This window comes from Stegostoma tigrinum, chromosome 6, assembly GCF_030684315.1.
Source record: "Stegostoma tigrinum isolate sSteTig4 chromosome 6, sSteTig4.hap1, whole genome shotgun sequence".
Taxonomy (NCBI): domain Eukaryota; kingdom Metazoa; phylum Chordata; class Chondrichthyes; order Orectolobiformes; family Stegostomatidae; genus Stegostoma; species Stegostoma tigrinum.
The window spans coordinates 92,655,517-92,672,047 of NC_081359.1; the positions used below are offsets into that span (position 1 = coordinate 92,655,517).

The following is a 16,531-nucleotide window of genomic DNA, read 5'->3' on the forward strand; positions in this document are numbered from 1 at the left end:
TGCTATAAGCCAGGAATTGTCATTCACGGTTTGTCTCTGAAGAACTGAAAATAAGATAGCTGAAAGATCATTTGACACCTTGCTTTACTGATAGGGACCTGGAGGAGTTTCTGGTGGTTTGGGTGGTGGACTTGAGGGATGTTTCCCTTCCCTGGACCACCAGCATAAAACCATAGAAGTTGCCATTCTGGTCAGTGCCATTGCCATGTTCCAGAGGAATGTGCAGCAATACTGCAAGGGTACATGTCACCATCTCTCTGTTACCTTACCCTTACCCATCTCTGCTTCAGTACCCACCTTCCACCAAGGTAAATAGACCATAACTCTCCTGATTGCATACAACTTCTTCTTTCAACGGCACCCATCTCATCCCCTGACTCAACCGTTAACTCCTCATTCCCCTTGCACTTCCTATGCACTCTTGAGAAACTTCATTACCTTTTGTATACCTGCATCATTACTAATATCTATTTCAGCCACTTCCGTCTGACTCTGAAAAGCATCCCTTTGTCTCACTGTAGGAGAAAATCCCCACAATAGGGCTGATATGGGCCAGTATTTGCCTCCAATTCCCATAGTAGGAGAGGAATCTGGATCTCTCAGGAGAAGATACCGACCATTAATATGGGACTGCTAAGAGCTCTATGCCCTGACAGCCAAGTGTGATCAATCATGATGAGCTGTGCTGCTCTCCCATTATCAATTATGTGATAAATTCTTAAAATGTGCAAACTGCTACTTCTGTTACTCAACTCATTCCCTGCAGGCAGCAGCAGCAGCACCTCCACAACCTCCAGCTGCAAGAGATGTGCCTCTCCTGCTACAAGCTCCTCCTCCGCCTCTGAGGAACAAGTGATAGCTTCTCAGAGGATGCACAGGCAATATAGTCTCCTGCACACTTCACCAACTCAGATACTGTTATCCTGGTGGATACTTTATCTAGATGAGACTTGGGTGTACATTCTGGTGAACACATTACTGACACATAGAGTTATACAGCATGGAGACAGACCTTTAGACCACATGCGTCCTTGCTGACCGAAATGTCCATCCATGCGAACCCCATTTCCCTGCACTTGGCTCCTAACCTTCTAAACCTTTCCTATCCATGTTTTCATCCATGTGCCTTTTAAATGTTATTAATCTACATGCCTCTACCACTTCCGCTGGCAACTCATTCCATGTGCGTACCACCCTCTTGTGTGAAAAAGAAAAGTTGTCCCTCCGGTTCCCTTGTGTTCTTTCCCCTTGTACCGTAAAGTGAAGCTCTCTAGTCCTGTTCCTCAACCCTGGGTGAAAGACTGGGTGTATTCATGCTTCTTTTGATATTATAAACTTCGATGAGATTCCCCCCTCAATCTCCTGCACTCTAAAGAACAAAGTCCTATCTTGTCCAACCTCTCCCTGTAACTCAGCCCTTTGAGTTCTGGCAGCATCCTTGTAAATTTCTTCTGCACTCTTTCCACTTTGATTACGTCCTTCCTATAGCAAGGTGACAAAACTGAACATAGTACTCCAAGTGTGGCCTCACCAATGTCCTGTACATCTGCAACGTAACTTCACAACTTCTGTACTCAGTGCCCTGACTGATGAAGGCCAGTGTGCCAAACACCCTCTTCACTGCCCTGTCTATCTGTGACTCCAATCGCAGAGAACTGTGCACCTGCATTCCAAGGTCCCTCTGTTTCACTACACTCCTTAAGGCCCTACCATTCACCATGAAACTTTTACCTTGATTTGACTTTTCAAAATGCAACACCTCACACTTATCTTTATTAAATTCCGTTTGCTATTTCTCGGCCCACTTCCCCAGCTGATCAAGATCCTGCTGCAATTTCTGATAAACCTTCCTCACTGTCCACGATACCACCTATTTTAGTGTGATCCGCAAGCTTACTAATTATGCCTTGTACATTCTCATCCAAATCATTGATATAGATGACAAACAGCAACGGGCCAGCACTGACCTCTGAGGCACACCACTAGTCACAGGCCTCCAGTCTGACAAGCATCCTTCCACTATTACTGTCTCCTTCCTACCATCAAGCCAATTGTGTATCCAGTTTCCCAGCTCTCCCTGCGTTCTGTGCAATCTAAGTTTCCAGAGCAGCTCACCGTGTGGAACCTTATCAAAGGCCTTACTGAAATCCATATCAACTACATCTACTGCCCTCATCAGCCTTCCTGGTCACTTCATCAAAGAGCTGTTAACAAATTTGTGAGGCATGATCTCCCACACACGAAGCTATGCTGACTACTCCTAATCAAACCCTGTCTTTCTAAATGCATGTATATCTTATCCCCCAGAATCTTCTCATGCACCTACCACAGATGTTAAGCTTACTGGTCTATAGTTCCCAATTTTTTTTGTTTGCAGCCCTTCCTGAAAAAGGGCACAACATTCACTACCCTCCAGTCTTCCAGGACCTCACCTGTGGCCAATGATGATGTAGACATATTAGCGAGGGCCCCCTGCCATTTCTTCTCTAGCCTCTTGCAGGGCTTTTACATATATCTGATCAGAACCAGGAGAATTATCCACCTTCATACATTCTAATACTTCCAACACCACATCTGCTGTGATATGGACTGTCCGCAAGATATCACCACTAACTTCCCCAAGTTTTCATGTCTTTCTGCACAGTGAACACAGAGGAGAAATATTTATTGGGAACCTCCTGCAGTTCCACACGTAAATGTCCACTTTGGTCCTTGAGGGGTCCTTTTCTCTCTCTGTTATTCTTTTTCCTTTAATACAGTTAAAGAATCTCTGTGGATTCACCTTAATCTTCTCAGCCAAAGCTATCTTATGCCCCCTTTTTACCCTCCTGATTTCCTTTTTCAGAAACCTCCTGTATTCTCTTTTCTACCTCCAGGGATTCCCTTGATTCCAGCTGCCTGTGCCTGAGCCATGCCTCCTTTTTTTCTGGTCAAAGCTTCAATATCTCTCGTCATCCAGGATTCCCTAGTCCTGTCAACCTTGCCCTTCACCCCCACAGGAACATATAGACCTTGAACTCTAGATATCAGACTTTTAAAGGCTTCCTACTTGCCAGAAGTTCCTTTTCCAGCAAACAAACTACTCCAAGCAACCCTGGCAAGCTCCTGTCTAACTCCATAAAAATTTGCCTTGCCTCAATTTAGAACTTGAATCTGTGAACCAGTTTTGTCCTCTTCCATTACTACTTTAAAATTAATAGAACTCTGGACCTTGGTTCCAATACATTCCCCCACTGTCACTTCAGCCTTCTGTCCTGCCCTATTTCCCAAGAGTAGGTCAAGCTTTTCCCCTTCCCAACTAGGACCCTCTATATACTGTTTACTATATTTCTGAATCTGGCCAAGGAAGAAATGTCCCATATTGCTGGTTCTCGATCGACTATCAAAAACAAGGCAGCTGCTAAGTCAGGGGAAAGGGGAAAGTGCTGGAGAAACTCAACAAATCTGGCAGTATCTGTGAAAAGAGAAACAGTTAACAGTTTGGTTGGTCGGAGACGCTGTAACTGGAATGAAAGTCAGAGCAGTATGCCAGTGCTATTAGTATTGTGCTGGCTCTAGTATGCGAGTATTTGGCTGGCTCTTGTCAGGTTGATAGCTGCCATCGACAGAAAAGTCTAGCAAAATGTTCATGGCTGACAGAAATGTATGTAGATCTTCAGTCCATTTTAGCCATTGGCAGTGGGCATCAATGATAAGGCGACAGGGGAATAAAGAAGCTTGTGTTTTCCACGTAAGGAGCCCCATCCATTCATTGGGACACATCGGTGCCAATAGGCACACAGCTGGAGGAGGACCCACATACTGACTCCCTGCAGAAGTCTCCTGTCAGGTCATTATAAAGTTGCCTGGCCCTCTACTCCACTCTGCCTAAATCCCCCAACCTTGTGGAAGTTCAGACTAAGGAGAGTGAGCTTGCCTCTAGCCAGGACATTGTCAGCATATCTAAGCCCTCTAGCTACAAATGCTGCCGGGATCATCCATCTAAACCTCCAAGATAACAGGCTTCACTTTCTCTACGGGGCAGGCTTTCTGCACCCAAGTTACAGATTACAGATGTATGGAAGGGCAAAGGGAAAGAAATCCTTCTGAGGATTTATAAATGGCATAGCTGACATTTTATTGTAAATAGAATGCCACATGTGTAAATTTGTTGACACTTTAATCAATGCCTGTCTGATTAACTGTCATTTTAGCTGCAGCTACAAGTGAAACTGCAGAAGCCACCCTTCCTATGTGCCATATGATGATAGAATCAAATCTATAGTAGTGATACTCTTTCCCCAGTGCTGCACTCTTATCATGGTGAAAGTGATGTTACTCCAACTCAATGTCCTCATGCTTTCCCTCTGAAAACTGCTGCCCGCTCCTCCAGATCTTCAATGTGCATCACATCCTCTCCTAGTCTCATTGTAGCAGAACATGTTGTTATTGTTCAACATAGGAGAGTGAAATGCCGTAAAGTCTTCAAACTGTTGTTAGTGTTAATTTTTATTGGACATAGGAAGACTGAAGAAAGAAGAAACTAAATAACAGCAGAGATAGTAGGAACTGCCAATGCTGGAGAACCTGAAATGACACGGTATAGAACTGTTTGAACACTGCAGGCCGAACAGCATCAGAGGAGGAGGAAAACTGACATTTCGGGTCAAGACCTTTCTTCAGAAAAATCAGCATTTGTATTTAGGATATAAACAGGATCTACTTGCCTTTCCAGCAGCAATAGATTTACTATCAATGAATGATGACTGTTACCACTCAGCTAAATTGGAAGCAGTTGTAAGTTCAGTCCTGGCTGCTTCCTGCTGTCTGTCATGGGAAAGGTGAAGTTCCTTCTGCTAAATGTCCTTATCCTTTGCTATCTAGATCTTCAAAATGCATCGTGTCACTTCTTTGTCTTCTCCAATTTTCCAGAACACAGCATGCAAGGATTATGCAGGCCTATCCAAGCATTGGAACTTCATCTTGAGGAGGCCTATTGTCTGCGAGACCATAACTCTATTAGCTCAAGGCTTCACTGGCAATGTGCAGCATTCTCGCAGATACCTGGGAATCCCTGGCCCAAGACTGTCCAAAGTGGAGGAGGCACATCTTGCAAGGCATTTTGAGATTTGCCATAGGAAAAAGCCAAAGCAAGGTGAAAACAGTGGAAGGAGCCCCACCCACCCAATCCTGCGACTACCGTCTGCCCCAAATATATCAGTAGCTGCATTTGTCTGTACAGTCATCTACAGATTCACCTTGACTCTGCGAGGGACCGTTAACAATGAGCTTTATTGGAAGAATTGGGCTGCCATTGTGTCTACACATGGCCTCAGTCAGTGAAACAGAGCCATTAGCCATGGTTGGAAAGGGTAGCACTTGTGTCCCAGTAGCCAGCCTTGTGAGTCATCCAATCCTTGAAAAGAAGTAGGATCCTGAGAGTTAAGGCTACATGCATCAATAGCAACTTCAAGGATACTGGATACTTTCTTCTTACCTAAAGAGAGAGCTCAGAAGAGCCAGGAGGAGACATGAGAAGTTGTTGGCGGATAGGATCAGGGTAAACACTAAGGCTTTCTATAGGTATTTAAGGAATAAAAGAATGACGAAAGTAAGATTAGGCCCAATCAAGGATAGTAGTGGTAAGTTGTACATAGAACATAGAACATAGAACAATAGGGAAGCGCTAAATGAATATTTATCAACAGTATTCACTCTAGAAAACGACAATGTTGTCGAGGAGAATACTGAGATACAGGCTACTAGACTAGGTGGGATTGAGGTTCACAAGGAAGAGGTATTAGAAATCCTTCAGAGGGTGAAGATAGGTAAGTCCCCTGGGCCGGATGGGATTTATCCTCGGATCCTCTGGGAAGCCAGGGAGGAGATTGCCGAGCCTTTGGCATTGATCTTTGACTCGTCGTTGTCTACAAGAATAGTGCCAGATGACTGGAGGATAGCAAATGTAGTTCCCCTGTTCAAGAAGGGGAGTAGAGACAGCCCCGGTAATTATAGACCAGTGAGCCTTACCTCAGTTGTTGGTAAAGTGTTGGAAAAGGTTATAAGGGATAGGATTTATAATCATCTAGAAAAGAATAAATTGATTAGGGATAGTCAGCACGGTTTTGTGAAGGGAAGGTCGTGCCTCACAAACCTTAAGTTCTTTGAGAAGGTGACCAAACAGGTAGATGAGTGTAAACCAGTTGATGTGGTGTATATGGACTTCAGCAAGACGTTTGATAAGGTTCCCCACAATAGGCTATTGTACAATATGTGGAGGAATGGGATTGTGGGAGATATAGCAGTTTGGATTGGAAATTGGCTTGCTGAAAAAAGACAGAGGATGGTAGTTGATGGGAAATGTTCATCCTGAAGACCAGTTACTAGTGGTGTACCGCAAGGGGCGGTGTTGGGTCCACTGCTGTTTGTCATTTTTATAAATGACCTGGATGAGGGCGTAGAAGGATGGGTTAGTAAATTTGCAGACGACGCTAAGGTCGGTGGAGTTGTGGACAGTGACAAAGGATGCTGTAGGTTGCAGAGAGACAGATAAGCTGCAGAGCTGGGCTGAGAGGTGTCAAATGGAGTTTAGTGCAGACAAGTGTGAGGTGATGCACTTTGGTAGGAGTAATTGGAAGGCAAAGTACAGGGCTAATGGTAAGATTCTTAGTAGTGTAGATGAGCAGAGAGATCTCGGTGTCCATGTACACAGATCCTTGAAAGTTGCTACCCAGGTTGACAGGGCTGTTAAGAAGGCATACAGTGTTTTAGCTTTTATTAATAGAGGGATCGAGTTCTGGAACCAAGAGGTTATGGTGAAGCTGTACAAAACTCTGGTGCGGCCGCACTTGGAGTATTGTGTGCAGTTCTGGTCACCGCATTATAAGAAGGATATGGAAGCTTTGGAAAGGGTACAGAGGAGATTTACTAGGATGTTGCCTGGTATGGAGGGAAGGTCTTATGAGGAAAGGCTGAGGGACTTGAGGCTGTTTTCATTAAAGAGAAGAAGGTTGAGAGGTGACTTAATAGAAACATATAAAATAATCAGAGGGTTAGATAGGGTGGATAGGGAGAGCCTTTTTCCTAGGATGGTGACAGCAAGCATGAGGGGGCATAGCTTTAAATTGAGGGGTGAAAGGTATAGGACAGATGTCAGAGGTAGTTTCTTTACTCAGAGAGTAGTAAAGGAATGGAACGCTTTGCCTGCAACAGTAGTAGATTCGCCAACTTTAGGTACATTTAAGTCGTCATTGGATAAGCATATGGACGTACATGGAATAGTGTAGGTTAGATGAGCTTGAGATCGGTATGACAGGTTGGCACAACATCGAGGGCTGTAGTGTCTGTACTGTGCTGTAATCTTCCATGTTCTATGTTCTGTGTGGTTCCAGTAAGCACAGATGACTTGGACATAGACCAAAAGGAACCTTTTCCTTAAATGGATTCAGCTGCATAACAATTTGGCCCCCTCAGCTCAATGTGTATCCTGTCTGTACCTGGAATATTCTGGCAGATGACCGAGTTCTGTGATGGTGTCACAGGATATCCTCATTCAGTGGCAAAGAAGCTCACATTGAGAATGAAAAATTGTCTGCCTCCTATATCTATTCCACATCCTGTCAGTTCTTCATTTAGAATGTTTTCATCGAAACTAGGAGCAGGACCAGTCCATTCTGCCCTTCGAGCTTGCTTTACCATTCAATATGAACATGGCTGATCTTCTGTCTCTCAATACCATATTCCCAATTTCTCTTTGAAACCTTTGATGCCTTTACAGGTTAAAAAAAAATCTCTCTCAGTTTTGAATATATTCAGTGATTCGACTTCTACGCCAAATTCTGGTAGCTAATTCCACAGGTTAACTCCATTTTGAAGAAATGTGTCCTCATTTCAGTCCTGAATGACCTAACCCATATCCTAAGATCATGAGTGCTGGTTGTAGACTCCCTAACCAAGGAAAACCTCCTCTTCGTTTCTACTCTGTCCACTCCTATTAGAATTTTATATGTTTCAATCAGATTTCCTGTCAATCTTTTAAAATGCTTCAGTGAAGACAACCAAACTATGTGTTCAGTTCTTCTGCCGTTTCTTTTTTCCCCCATTATAATCTCCCCAAATTCTGACTGTTTTGACCTTTGTTTTAATTATTATTATTGTCTTCACATACTCATATAAGCTTTTGGAGTCATGGAGTTTTTTCTCAGCATGGAAAGTTGTTCTACTGCTCTTCTTGTCCAGGCCGGTTCTGAAACATCTATTTATTCTAATCTCATTTCCAATCCTTGGCCCATCGCCTTGTATACTGTGGCATTTCAAGTATTTATCTAAATAGTTTAAATTTAATTTCATAATTTATGTTTACCGTAAGTTTTTTCATACGTTTTCTGTAATTTTTCTCTGGTATTCCATTCCTCTGACTCCCGATCAATCTTCTGTTCTCATAGAACTGTAGAATTGTACAGTAGAGGAGAAGACTCTTTGGCCTGTTGGTATTGTACTACCAGAAATACACTACCAACTTTACTAGTATTGGGAAAGTGGTTTTTCCTGCCCTAGACCAAGAGTCTTGAATTTCACCACACCAAGTATTTATCCAAGTCCTTCTCAAAGTTTGTGAAGTTAGCCACCTCAAAGACCCTCCCAGACCATGTATTACAGGCTCCTACCACCCTCTAAACTTGTTGCCTTTCACTTTCAAAGTGTGTTTTCTCGTTATTGACCCTTCAGCTAAGGAGAACAAGATAATAAAATGTGGAGCTGGATGAACACAGCAGGCCAAGCAGCATCTCAGGAGCACAAAAGCTGACGTTTCGGGCCTAGACCCTTCATCAGAGAGCTAAGGAGAACAGCTGCTTTCTATCCACATTGTTCATTTGCCTCATAATTTGTGCACCTCAATCAAGTCCCAACCCAGCCATCTCTGCTCCACAGAAAACAACCGAAGCTTATCCAGCCTCCCTTTGTACATCAAGGGCTGCATCTCAGGCAACATACCCTCTGATGCCCCTCCAGTGCAATCACATCCTTCCTATAGTATGGTGACTAGAACTGCTATGACCTAACCAAAGTTCTGTTCTTTTGCTGAATTCCATTGTGCTATCAAACATTAGGCTAGCTTCTTTTTCTGGCAGTTTTATATGGGTCCTCTTTGAATCACGGAATTGATACAGTGCAGAAGGAGACCATTCAGCCCATTGCAAGTACACCAGTTCTGTTACCTAGTGCCAATCTCCCGCCTTTATTCCTTATCCCTGTACACTATTCCTATCCAAATAATCACCAAGTGCCTTCTTGAAAGCCTCAATTGAACCTGCCTCCCCCACATTTCCAGGCAGTGCATTCTATACCTTAAGTACTCACTATGTGAAAAGTTTTTTCCCACATCACCTTAGTTTCTTTTGCATATCACTTTAAATCTTTTCCCTTTCATTTTTTTTTCTTTTATGAGTAAGAACAGCATCTATCTATCTACTCTATCCAGCCTGTTTATGATTTTGAAAATCTCCATCAAATCACCTCTCAGTTTTCTTTCTAAGGCGACAGTCCCAATTTCTTCAATCTATCCTTGTAACTGAAAGCTCTCATTCCTGGAACTGTTCTTGGTTTTAATACAATTTCTGAGTTATGATTGAGTCACCTTTGATTTTTTTAATATTTGCACCAGTTAGGAATGAATAATTGTCATAATTTAAGCATGCCTTCTTTAAATATTAACCATTGTCTGTCCACTGTTTACCATTTTAATAAGGTTCCGCAATATATCCTTATCAATATTTGCCTTTGTCCGCCTCCCCCTCTCTCCCTCTTTATTCCAGAACCCTCACCCCATCCCCCTCTCTGATGAAGGGTCTAGGCCCGAAACGTCAGCTTTTGTGCTCCTGAGATGCTGCTTGGCCTGCTGTGTTCATCCAGCCTCACATTTTATTATCTTGGATTCTCCAGCATCTGCAGTTCCCATTATCTCTGTTCATATTCCCATCAAGTTGCCTTTCAAATGTTGGTACTGGTCCCACCTTCCCCAGAAGTAATCTTAATGTCCCTGGAGCCTGAATCCCTTCCTCTTATGCTATTCCTCTGGCCATGTATTCATTTCGCTTTGCACGAGTATCTCCTCTATTTCTATAGGCCTTCATTGTGCACTTGTATTGATAGCACTTGTGGCAGACCCATTAGGGATAGTTCCATTGAGTCTATGTGGAGAATATTAAAAACAAAGCAGTCTTTTACTTTTATTATTAGACAGCAGTCACAGCTCATACAAATGTCAGTTCACTATTATCCTTAATATGGTAGGACATTCATGCATTTAATAAGGAGAATCATGGCCTTCTAACTTATTTGACCTTATTCAGATACATACTGTGCAAGGCAGTGGAGATTGTAAGTGCAATGGCTTAGTGATACCTTGTACCAGCCCCACCCTCCACATGACACAAGAAAGGTGGCATCACATATGAGCATATTGGGAAATACTTAAATTTCACTGTGAGAGGAAAGCAGCTCCACACCTTCATGCAGCCTGTGAGACCTTGGTAAAAGCAAAGTACTATGAATGGTAGACATCTGAATTAAAAGCAGAAAGTGCTGGAGAAGCTCATCAAGTCTGGCAGCATCAATAGCAGAATAAATTAATGTTTTGAGACAAATATTACTCCACCCTCTTGGAGGATGATGCCTAGTGCCACTGCAATTTCCTTCCTTTAACCTGCATTCTTGGGTTGATACTGATGATTTACAACAGTTAGGATCACCAGCCTTTCTGATTTTTCCTCTATATCAATGTTTAGACCATCCAATATCTCAACTAACTTCTCTTTCAATTTTATGAGAGGCCACGAGTTACTGCTAGCACTCCCTTATTGGCTGGAGATATGTATGCAGGAGGGTCTTTAGAGTTTGTATGTGCGCCATTGCTTTTCCTGTTACATCCCACTCTTGTCGCTGTTACCTGCTGTTAAGTTGCATCTTATATGGGTGGCACGATGGCTCAATAGTTAGCACTGCTGTCTCACAACACCAAGGACCCAGGTTCAATTCCACCCTTGAGCTACTGTCTGTGTGGAGTTTACACATTCTCCTGGTGCCTGTGTGGGTTTCCTCCAGGTGCTCCAGTTTCCTCTGACAGTTCAAAGATGTGCAGGGTTGAACGGCCAGAGGAAAGGGAAACGTGGAGGGGTCCACAAAGTGTTACCTGTAGCCAACCTTCTTTTGTGTTCTGTTCATAAAGAAGAATGAAAACATAAGTATTATCGATTTGCAATGGGCAATGGAACTCCCTCTCTAACAAAACTGTCGGTGCTTCATGAAAGGTTGCTGCATGAGATAACATTGTGTGGTGTTACCGGTAATGTATTAGCACAGATAGAAGACTGGTTAACGAACAAAAAGCAAATAGTGGAGATAAATGGATGTTTTCCTGGTTGGTGATCAGAGGCTAGTAGCGTGCCTTAGGGATCAATATTGGGACCGCAATTGTTTACAGTTTACGTAGATGATTTAGATTGCGGATCAGGTGTGGTGTGTCCAAGTTCGCAGATGACATGACATGAGTGGTAGAGTGAAATATGCAGACGACACCAAAAGTCTGCAGAGGGATATGGATAGGTTAAGTGAGTGGGCAAGGGTCGGGCAGATGGAGTACAGTGTTGGTAAGTGTGAGGTTGTTCATTTTGGTGGGAATAACAGCAAAATGGGAGATTATTTAAATGGTGAAAAATTGCATCATGCTGATGTCCAGAGGGACCTGATTGTCCTTGTGCACAAATCACGATTTGGTTTGCAGGTGCAGCATGTAATTAAGAAGGCAAATGGGATATTGTCCTTCATTGCTAGAAGGGTGGAGTTAAAAGTAGGGAGATTATGCTGCAGCTGTATAAGGTGCTGGTGAGGCCACACCTGGAGACCAGTTTTGGTCTCCTTACTTGAGAAGGGATGTAATTGGTAGTGGAGGAGTTGCAGAGGAGGTTCACTATATTGATTTCGGACGTGAGAGGGTTGGCTTATGAGGAGAGATTGATTAGACCAGGACTGTACTCATTGGAATTTAGAAGATTGAGGGGGGGAATCTTGTAGAAGCGCTTAAAATTATGAAGGGAATAGATCAGATAGAGTCAGGGAGGTTGTTTGCACTGGTGGGTGAAACTAGAATAGAAGGGCATAAGGGGGAGCAGATTTAGGATTAATTTGAGGAGAAACTTCTTCACCCAAAAGGGTTGTGAATTTGTGGAATTCTATACCCAGTGAAACAGTTGAAGCTAACAAAGTGTAAAGCTGGATGAACACAGCAGGCCAAGCAGCATCTCAGGAGCACAAAAGCTGACGTTTTGGGCCTAGCCCCTTCATCATAGCGGGGTCTAGGCCCGAAACGTCAGCTTTTGTGCTCCTGAGATACTGCTTGGCCTGCTGTGTTCATCCAGCTTCACACTTTGTTATCTTGGATTCTCCAGCATCTGCAGTTCCCATTATCTCTGAAACAGTTGAAGTTACTTTGTTGAATGCTTTTAAGGAAAAAGATAGATATTTTTTGAAACATAAAGGAATTAAGGGTTATGGTGAGGGGGCAAGTAAGTGGACCTGAGTGTACAAAAAGATCAACCATCATCTTACTGAATGATGATGAAGCAGGTTTGATGGGCCAGATGGCCTACTCCTGCTCCTTTTTCTAACGTTCTTATACCCACATCACTTGGACTGCAATGGTTACAGAAGCATTTAAGTACAAATATTATTTCATGTTATGTCCAATCATTTGCAAATAACCTATTTGGAGCTCTGCAACAATTTCATTTTATATGGATATTCATGCCTTAAAAGGTAATGAAACGTGACATAATTATGTTACCTCATAATGCAGGTACATGCATCGTAGGTAATTGTGTATATATTGCATGTTATGTAACTTTTGGTATGCGTAACCTGCATTACGATGCAGGCACCACTTACTTGAAATACGTGGAACAAATGTGATCATTTTACAGACAATTTTAGATGGTACTGTATTGTTGAAGTATAATAATTGAATATCTTTATAATAGATTGAAATTGAAAAGCAAGAAAGGGACATTGTTTTGTTGGAGCAAGCCATCGTAAAACTCAGATCTGTAAGTGGTACTATGTAATTTTGAATACTCAAAATTGAAGCTGATTTAGTGTGATTGTAGTATTAATAATAATGGTCATTATTTCCAGACTCAAAGATTGAATCTAACTAAACTTGCTTAGGGCTTTAACAAGCTAGATTTCTACTAATTTGGCCCGTTTTCTTGAAGAACGTGAGTTCTTTCTCAAAAAAATCTCTATTAAACCAGACAGAAAGATCAGAGCCAAGCTTTTATTTTACTCAATCTGACTTTGCAAGTTTGTTGCATCCAATTTGCCTTGGAATTGGGCAAGAGTTTAGATCGACAGAAAATTCATTCGTTATTTTGTAGTAAGTAACAAGTTTTAAATATTAGATATGTTATATTACTCACCGCTTTTTAAAAGTTACTTCTTCCCCTTCTCCAGGATACAGCAAAATCCAAGCAGCAACTTGAGGAAATTAGAGCAGAATTACAGGCGAAGGCTGAAGGGAGCAATGGGGCATTAATTCACTTTGAGAGGTGCCAACAAAATAAAGCTCAGAAGCTCCTAGATACAGGTTGGCCGTTATTTGGAAAGACCATTTAATTTTTTTTTAAATTCACAACTTCTAGGTAGCAAAATTATTTAGCTATTGAAGTTTTAAATCATGAAAATTGTCTATTTTGGGGTTTTAGATAGCTTGGATAGTGATTATATTTCCTGATGTCATGTGGGGGAGGTGTTTAGGCCAAGAATTTCTGTGGTGTAATGCTTGTTCTGGGTAATGTTAGCTAATTGCAGCCTGTATGATGTTGGTGGCCCAACAATGCTGGAGAAAAGTAAACCTTAACCCAAAGTTAATATTCCTTATTGAAATCCGGTAACTCATGCTGGCGAGGCTATGCACAATGTCATCAAATGACAGCATAATCAACTTGACTTTTTGTAGTCAGGTAGCTTGTCTTACTTACTGTCCAAAAAATGGGCAAAGACTGCTGCTGTCCTTGACTCCATGCTATAGGACCAGTGTTTTCAAGAGAAATGGGAAAATAAACCTACAAATAACAAATTTTTATGCCATACAAAATATGCTCTTGGTCACATAATGAAACAGTGTGTCAGGAAAGTTTCAATTTATTCTGCTTTGCAATAATACAATACAAACGTGTTTTATTAATCTACTCTAGGGTAACTACTGGCTATGGTATCCTGAAAGAAACAATATCATCTCATTTTTGATGGCTATTTAGGCTTTTATTAGTCTGAGTGACATTTTTCTTTATCTTTTACTTTAAAATGGAAAGTTATTACATTATTAATATACCCTAACTGTATGATATCATGCACTTGTGGAAAACAGAGAATTAGTGATAATAGGAATGTAATGCTTCTTGGTAGTAAGTAATTTTTTTATTCATTTGTGGGATATGGGTGCCATTGACTGGCCAGCATTTATTGCCCGTCCCTAGTTGCCCTTGAGAAGATGGTGGTGAGATGCCTTCTTGAACTGCTGTAATCCACCTGCTATGGGTTGACCCACAATGCCATTAGGGAGGGAATTCCAGGACCAAGTGACAGTGAAGGAACGGTGATATATTTCTAAGTCAGGACGGTGAGTATCTTGGAGGGGAACTTGAATGTGGTGATGTTCTCGTGTATCTGCTGCCCTTGTCCTTCTAGATGGAAATGGTCATGGGTTTGGAAGATGCTGCCTGAGAATGTTTGGTGAATTTCTGCAGTGCATCTTGTAAATAGTACACATTGCTGCTACTGAATGTTGGTGGTGGAGAGAGTGGATGCTTGTGAATGTAGTGCCAGTCAAGCGAGCTGCTTTGTCCTGTGTGGTGTTAAGCTTCTTGAGCATTTTTGGGGCTGCTCTCGTCCAGGCAAGTGGGGAATATTCCATCATACTCCTGACTTGAGCCTTGTAAATGGTGGACAGTGTTTGAGGAGTCAGGAGGTGACTTACTCGCCGCAGTATTCCTAGCTTCTGACCTTTTCTTGTAGCCACTGTGTTTACGTGGTGGGTCCAGTTGAATTTCTGGTCAGTGATAACCGGCTTATTCAATCTGGCACATTGTTGTCAGATTGCTTGCTAACTCCCTTGACATTTGGACCCATTTATGAGTTTGATCATTTGTATGAGCAAGTAATATTTAGAAAAGGAACATACAAAGAGTGTTAATTTAGAATTCTAGGTACACGAAGCCTACAAAAATTTGTGAAATGATTGCTATCTTTTTTTACTGTAGACTTTTCCAAGATACGTGCTTATAAAAATTGCCTTTTTATTTCAGTATTACAGTGTTGCTATTTTTAGAGATGGTAATACAATAATTTCATTGATTAAGTATTTATTTATTCATTGGCCCAAATCTTCCAATGTCCAGAGCAGAAAAATCTGAATTTAAATCTGAGTTGTGCATTGCAACTCTGCGGATATGCTGACATTTACATGTGTGCTGAAAGTGTCCAAGATGTTTAAATTTCCAAGGAATTTGTTTGCACTTCCCTGGATCCTTCAACCACTTCCAGCACTGAAGCTCAATGCCAGAGAGACGGACAAGATACATAGGAAGCGACTGGATGCACGGCCAGGAAATGTTATGCCAGTTAATATCCACTCTAACTCAGTGAATAACCAGCATAACCAGTCATTGAGTAATAAAACATGGAATCAGGCCCTTTGGCCTAAACTGATCCATGCTCACCATGTTGCCCACTCAGCTTGTTCCAATTACCCGCATTTGGCCTGTCTCCTTCTAAACTGTACTCATCCATGTACATACCCAAGTGTTTTTTTAAATGTTGCTATTGTACCTGCGTCACCCACTTTCTCTGGCATCCCATTCCACATATGCACCACTCTCAGCTTAAAGAGGTTGCCCATCAGGTCCTTCTTAAATCTATCCCCTCTCGCCTTAAATCTATGCCCTCTAGTTTTTAATTCTGCATCCCTGGGAAAAAGACTATATGCATTTATCCTATCTAAGCCCCTCGTCATTTTAAACCTCAATAAGGTCACACCTCATTCTCCGACATTCCAAGGAATAAAGTCCTATCCTGACCAACTGCTCCCTGTAACTCTCATAAATCTTCTTTGCACACCTTCCAGTTTAACTATGTCTTTCCTATATCAGGATGACCAAAACTGTACACAATACTCCAAGTGTAACCTCACAAAACTTGTACAACTGTAACATAACATTCCAACTCCTATTTTCAATGTCTCGACCAATGAAGGCCAGCATGCCAAGTGCCTTCTTCACCATCCTGTCTACCTGTGACACCACTTTCAATGAACCATGTATTTGGGTACACTTAGGTCAGTCTGTTCCACAACACTTTTCAGGACCTTACCATTTACTCTATAAGTCCTACCTTCGTTTCACTTTCCAAAATGCAACACCTTACACTTATCTGCATTGAATTGCATTTGCCAATCCTCTGCTCACTTCCCCTTCTGATCAAGATCCTTCTGTAATTTTTG

The 16,531-nt window shown here is 42.0% G+C and overlaps 1 protein-coding gene across 2 annotated transcripts in view; it reads left to right on the plus strand.

Moving 5' to 3' along the window:
- Positions 1–16,531, plus strand: part of tsga10 (testis specific, 10) — a 111,890-nt gene that overhangs the window by 19,017 nt on the left and 76,342 nt on the right. The window contains exon 4 of one of the 2 annotated variants that reach the window (XM_059646764.1): positions 13,014–13,079. The exons of the other annotated variant lie outside the window; for it this stretch is intronic. Coding sequence (XP_059502747.1) covers positions 13,014–13,079 — 66 coding nt within the window. The remainder of the gene's footprint in view (positions 1–13,013; positions 13,080–16,531) is intronic. 2 annotated transcript variants of the gene reach the window in all.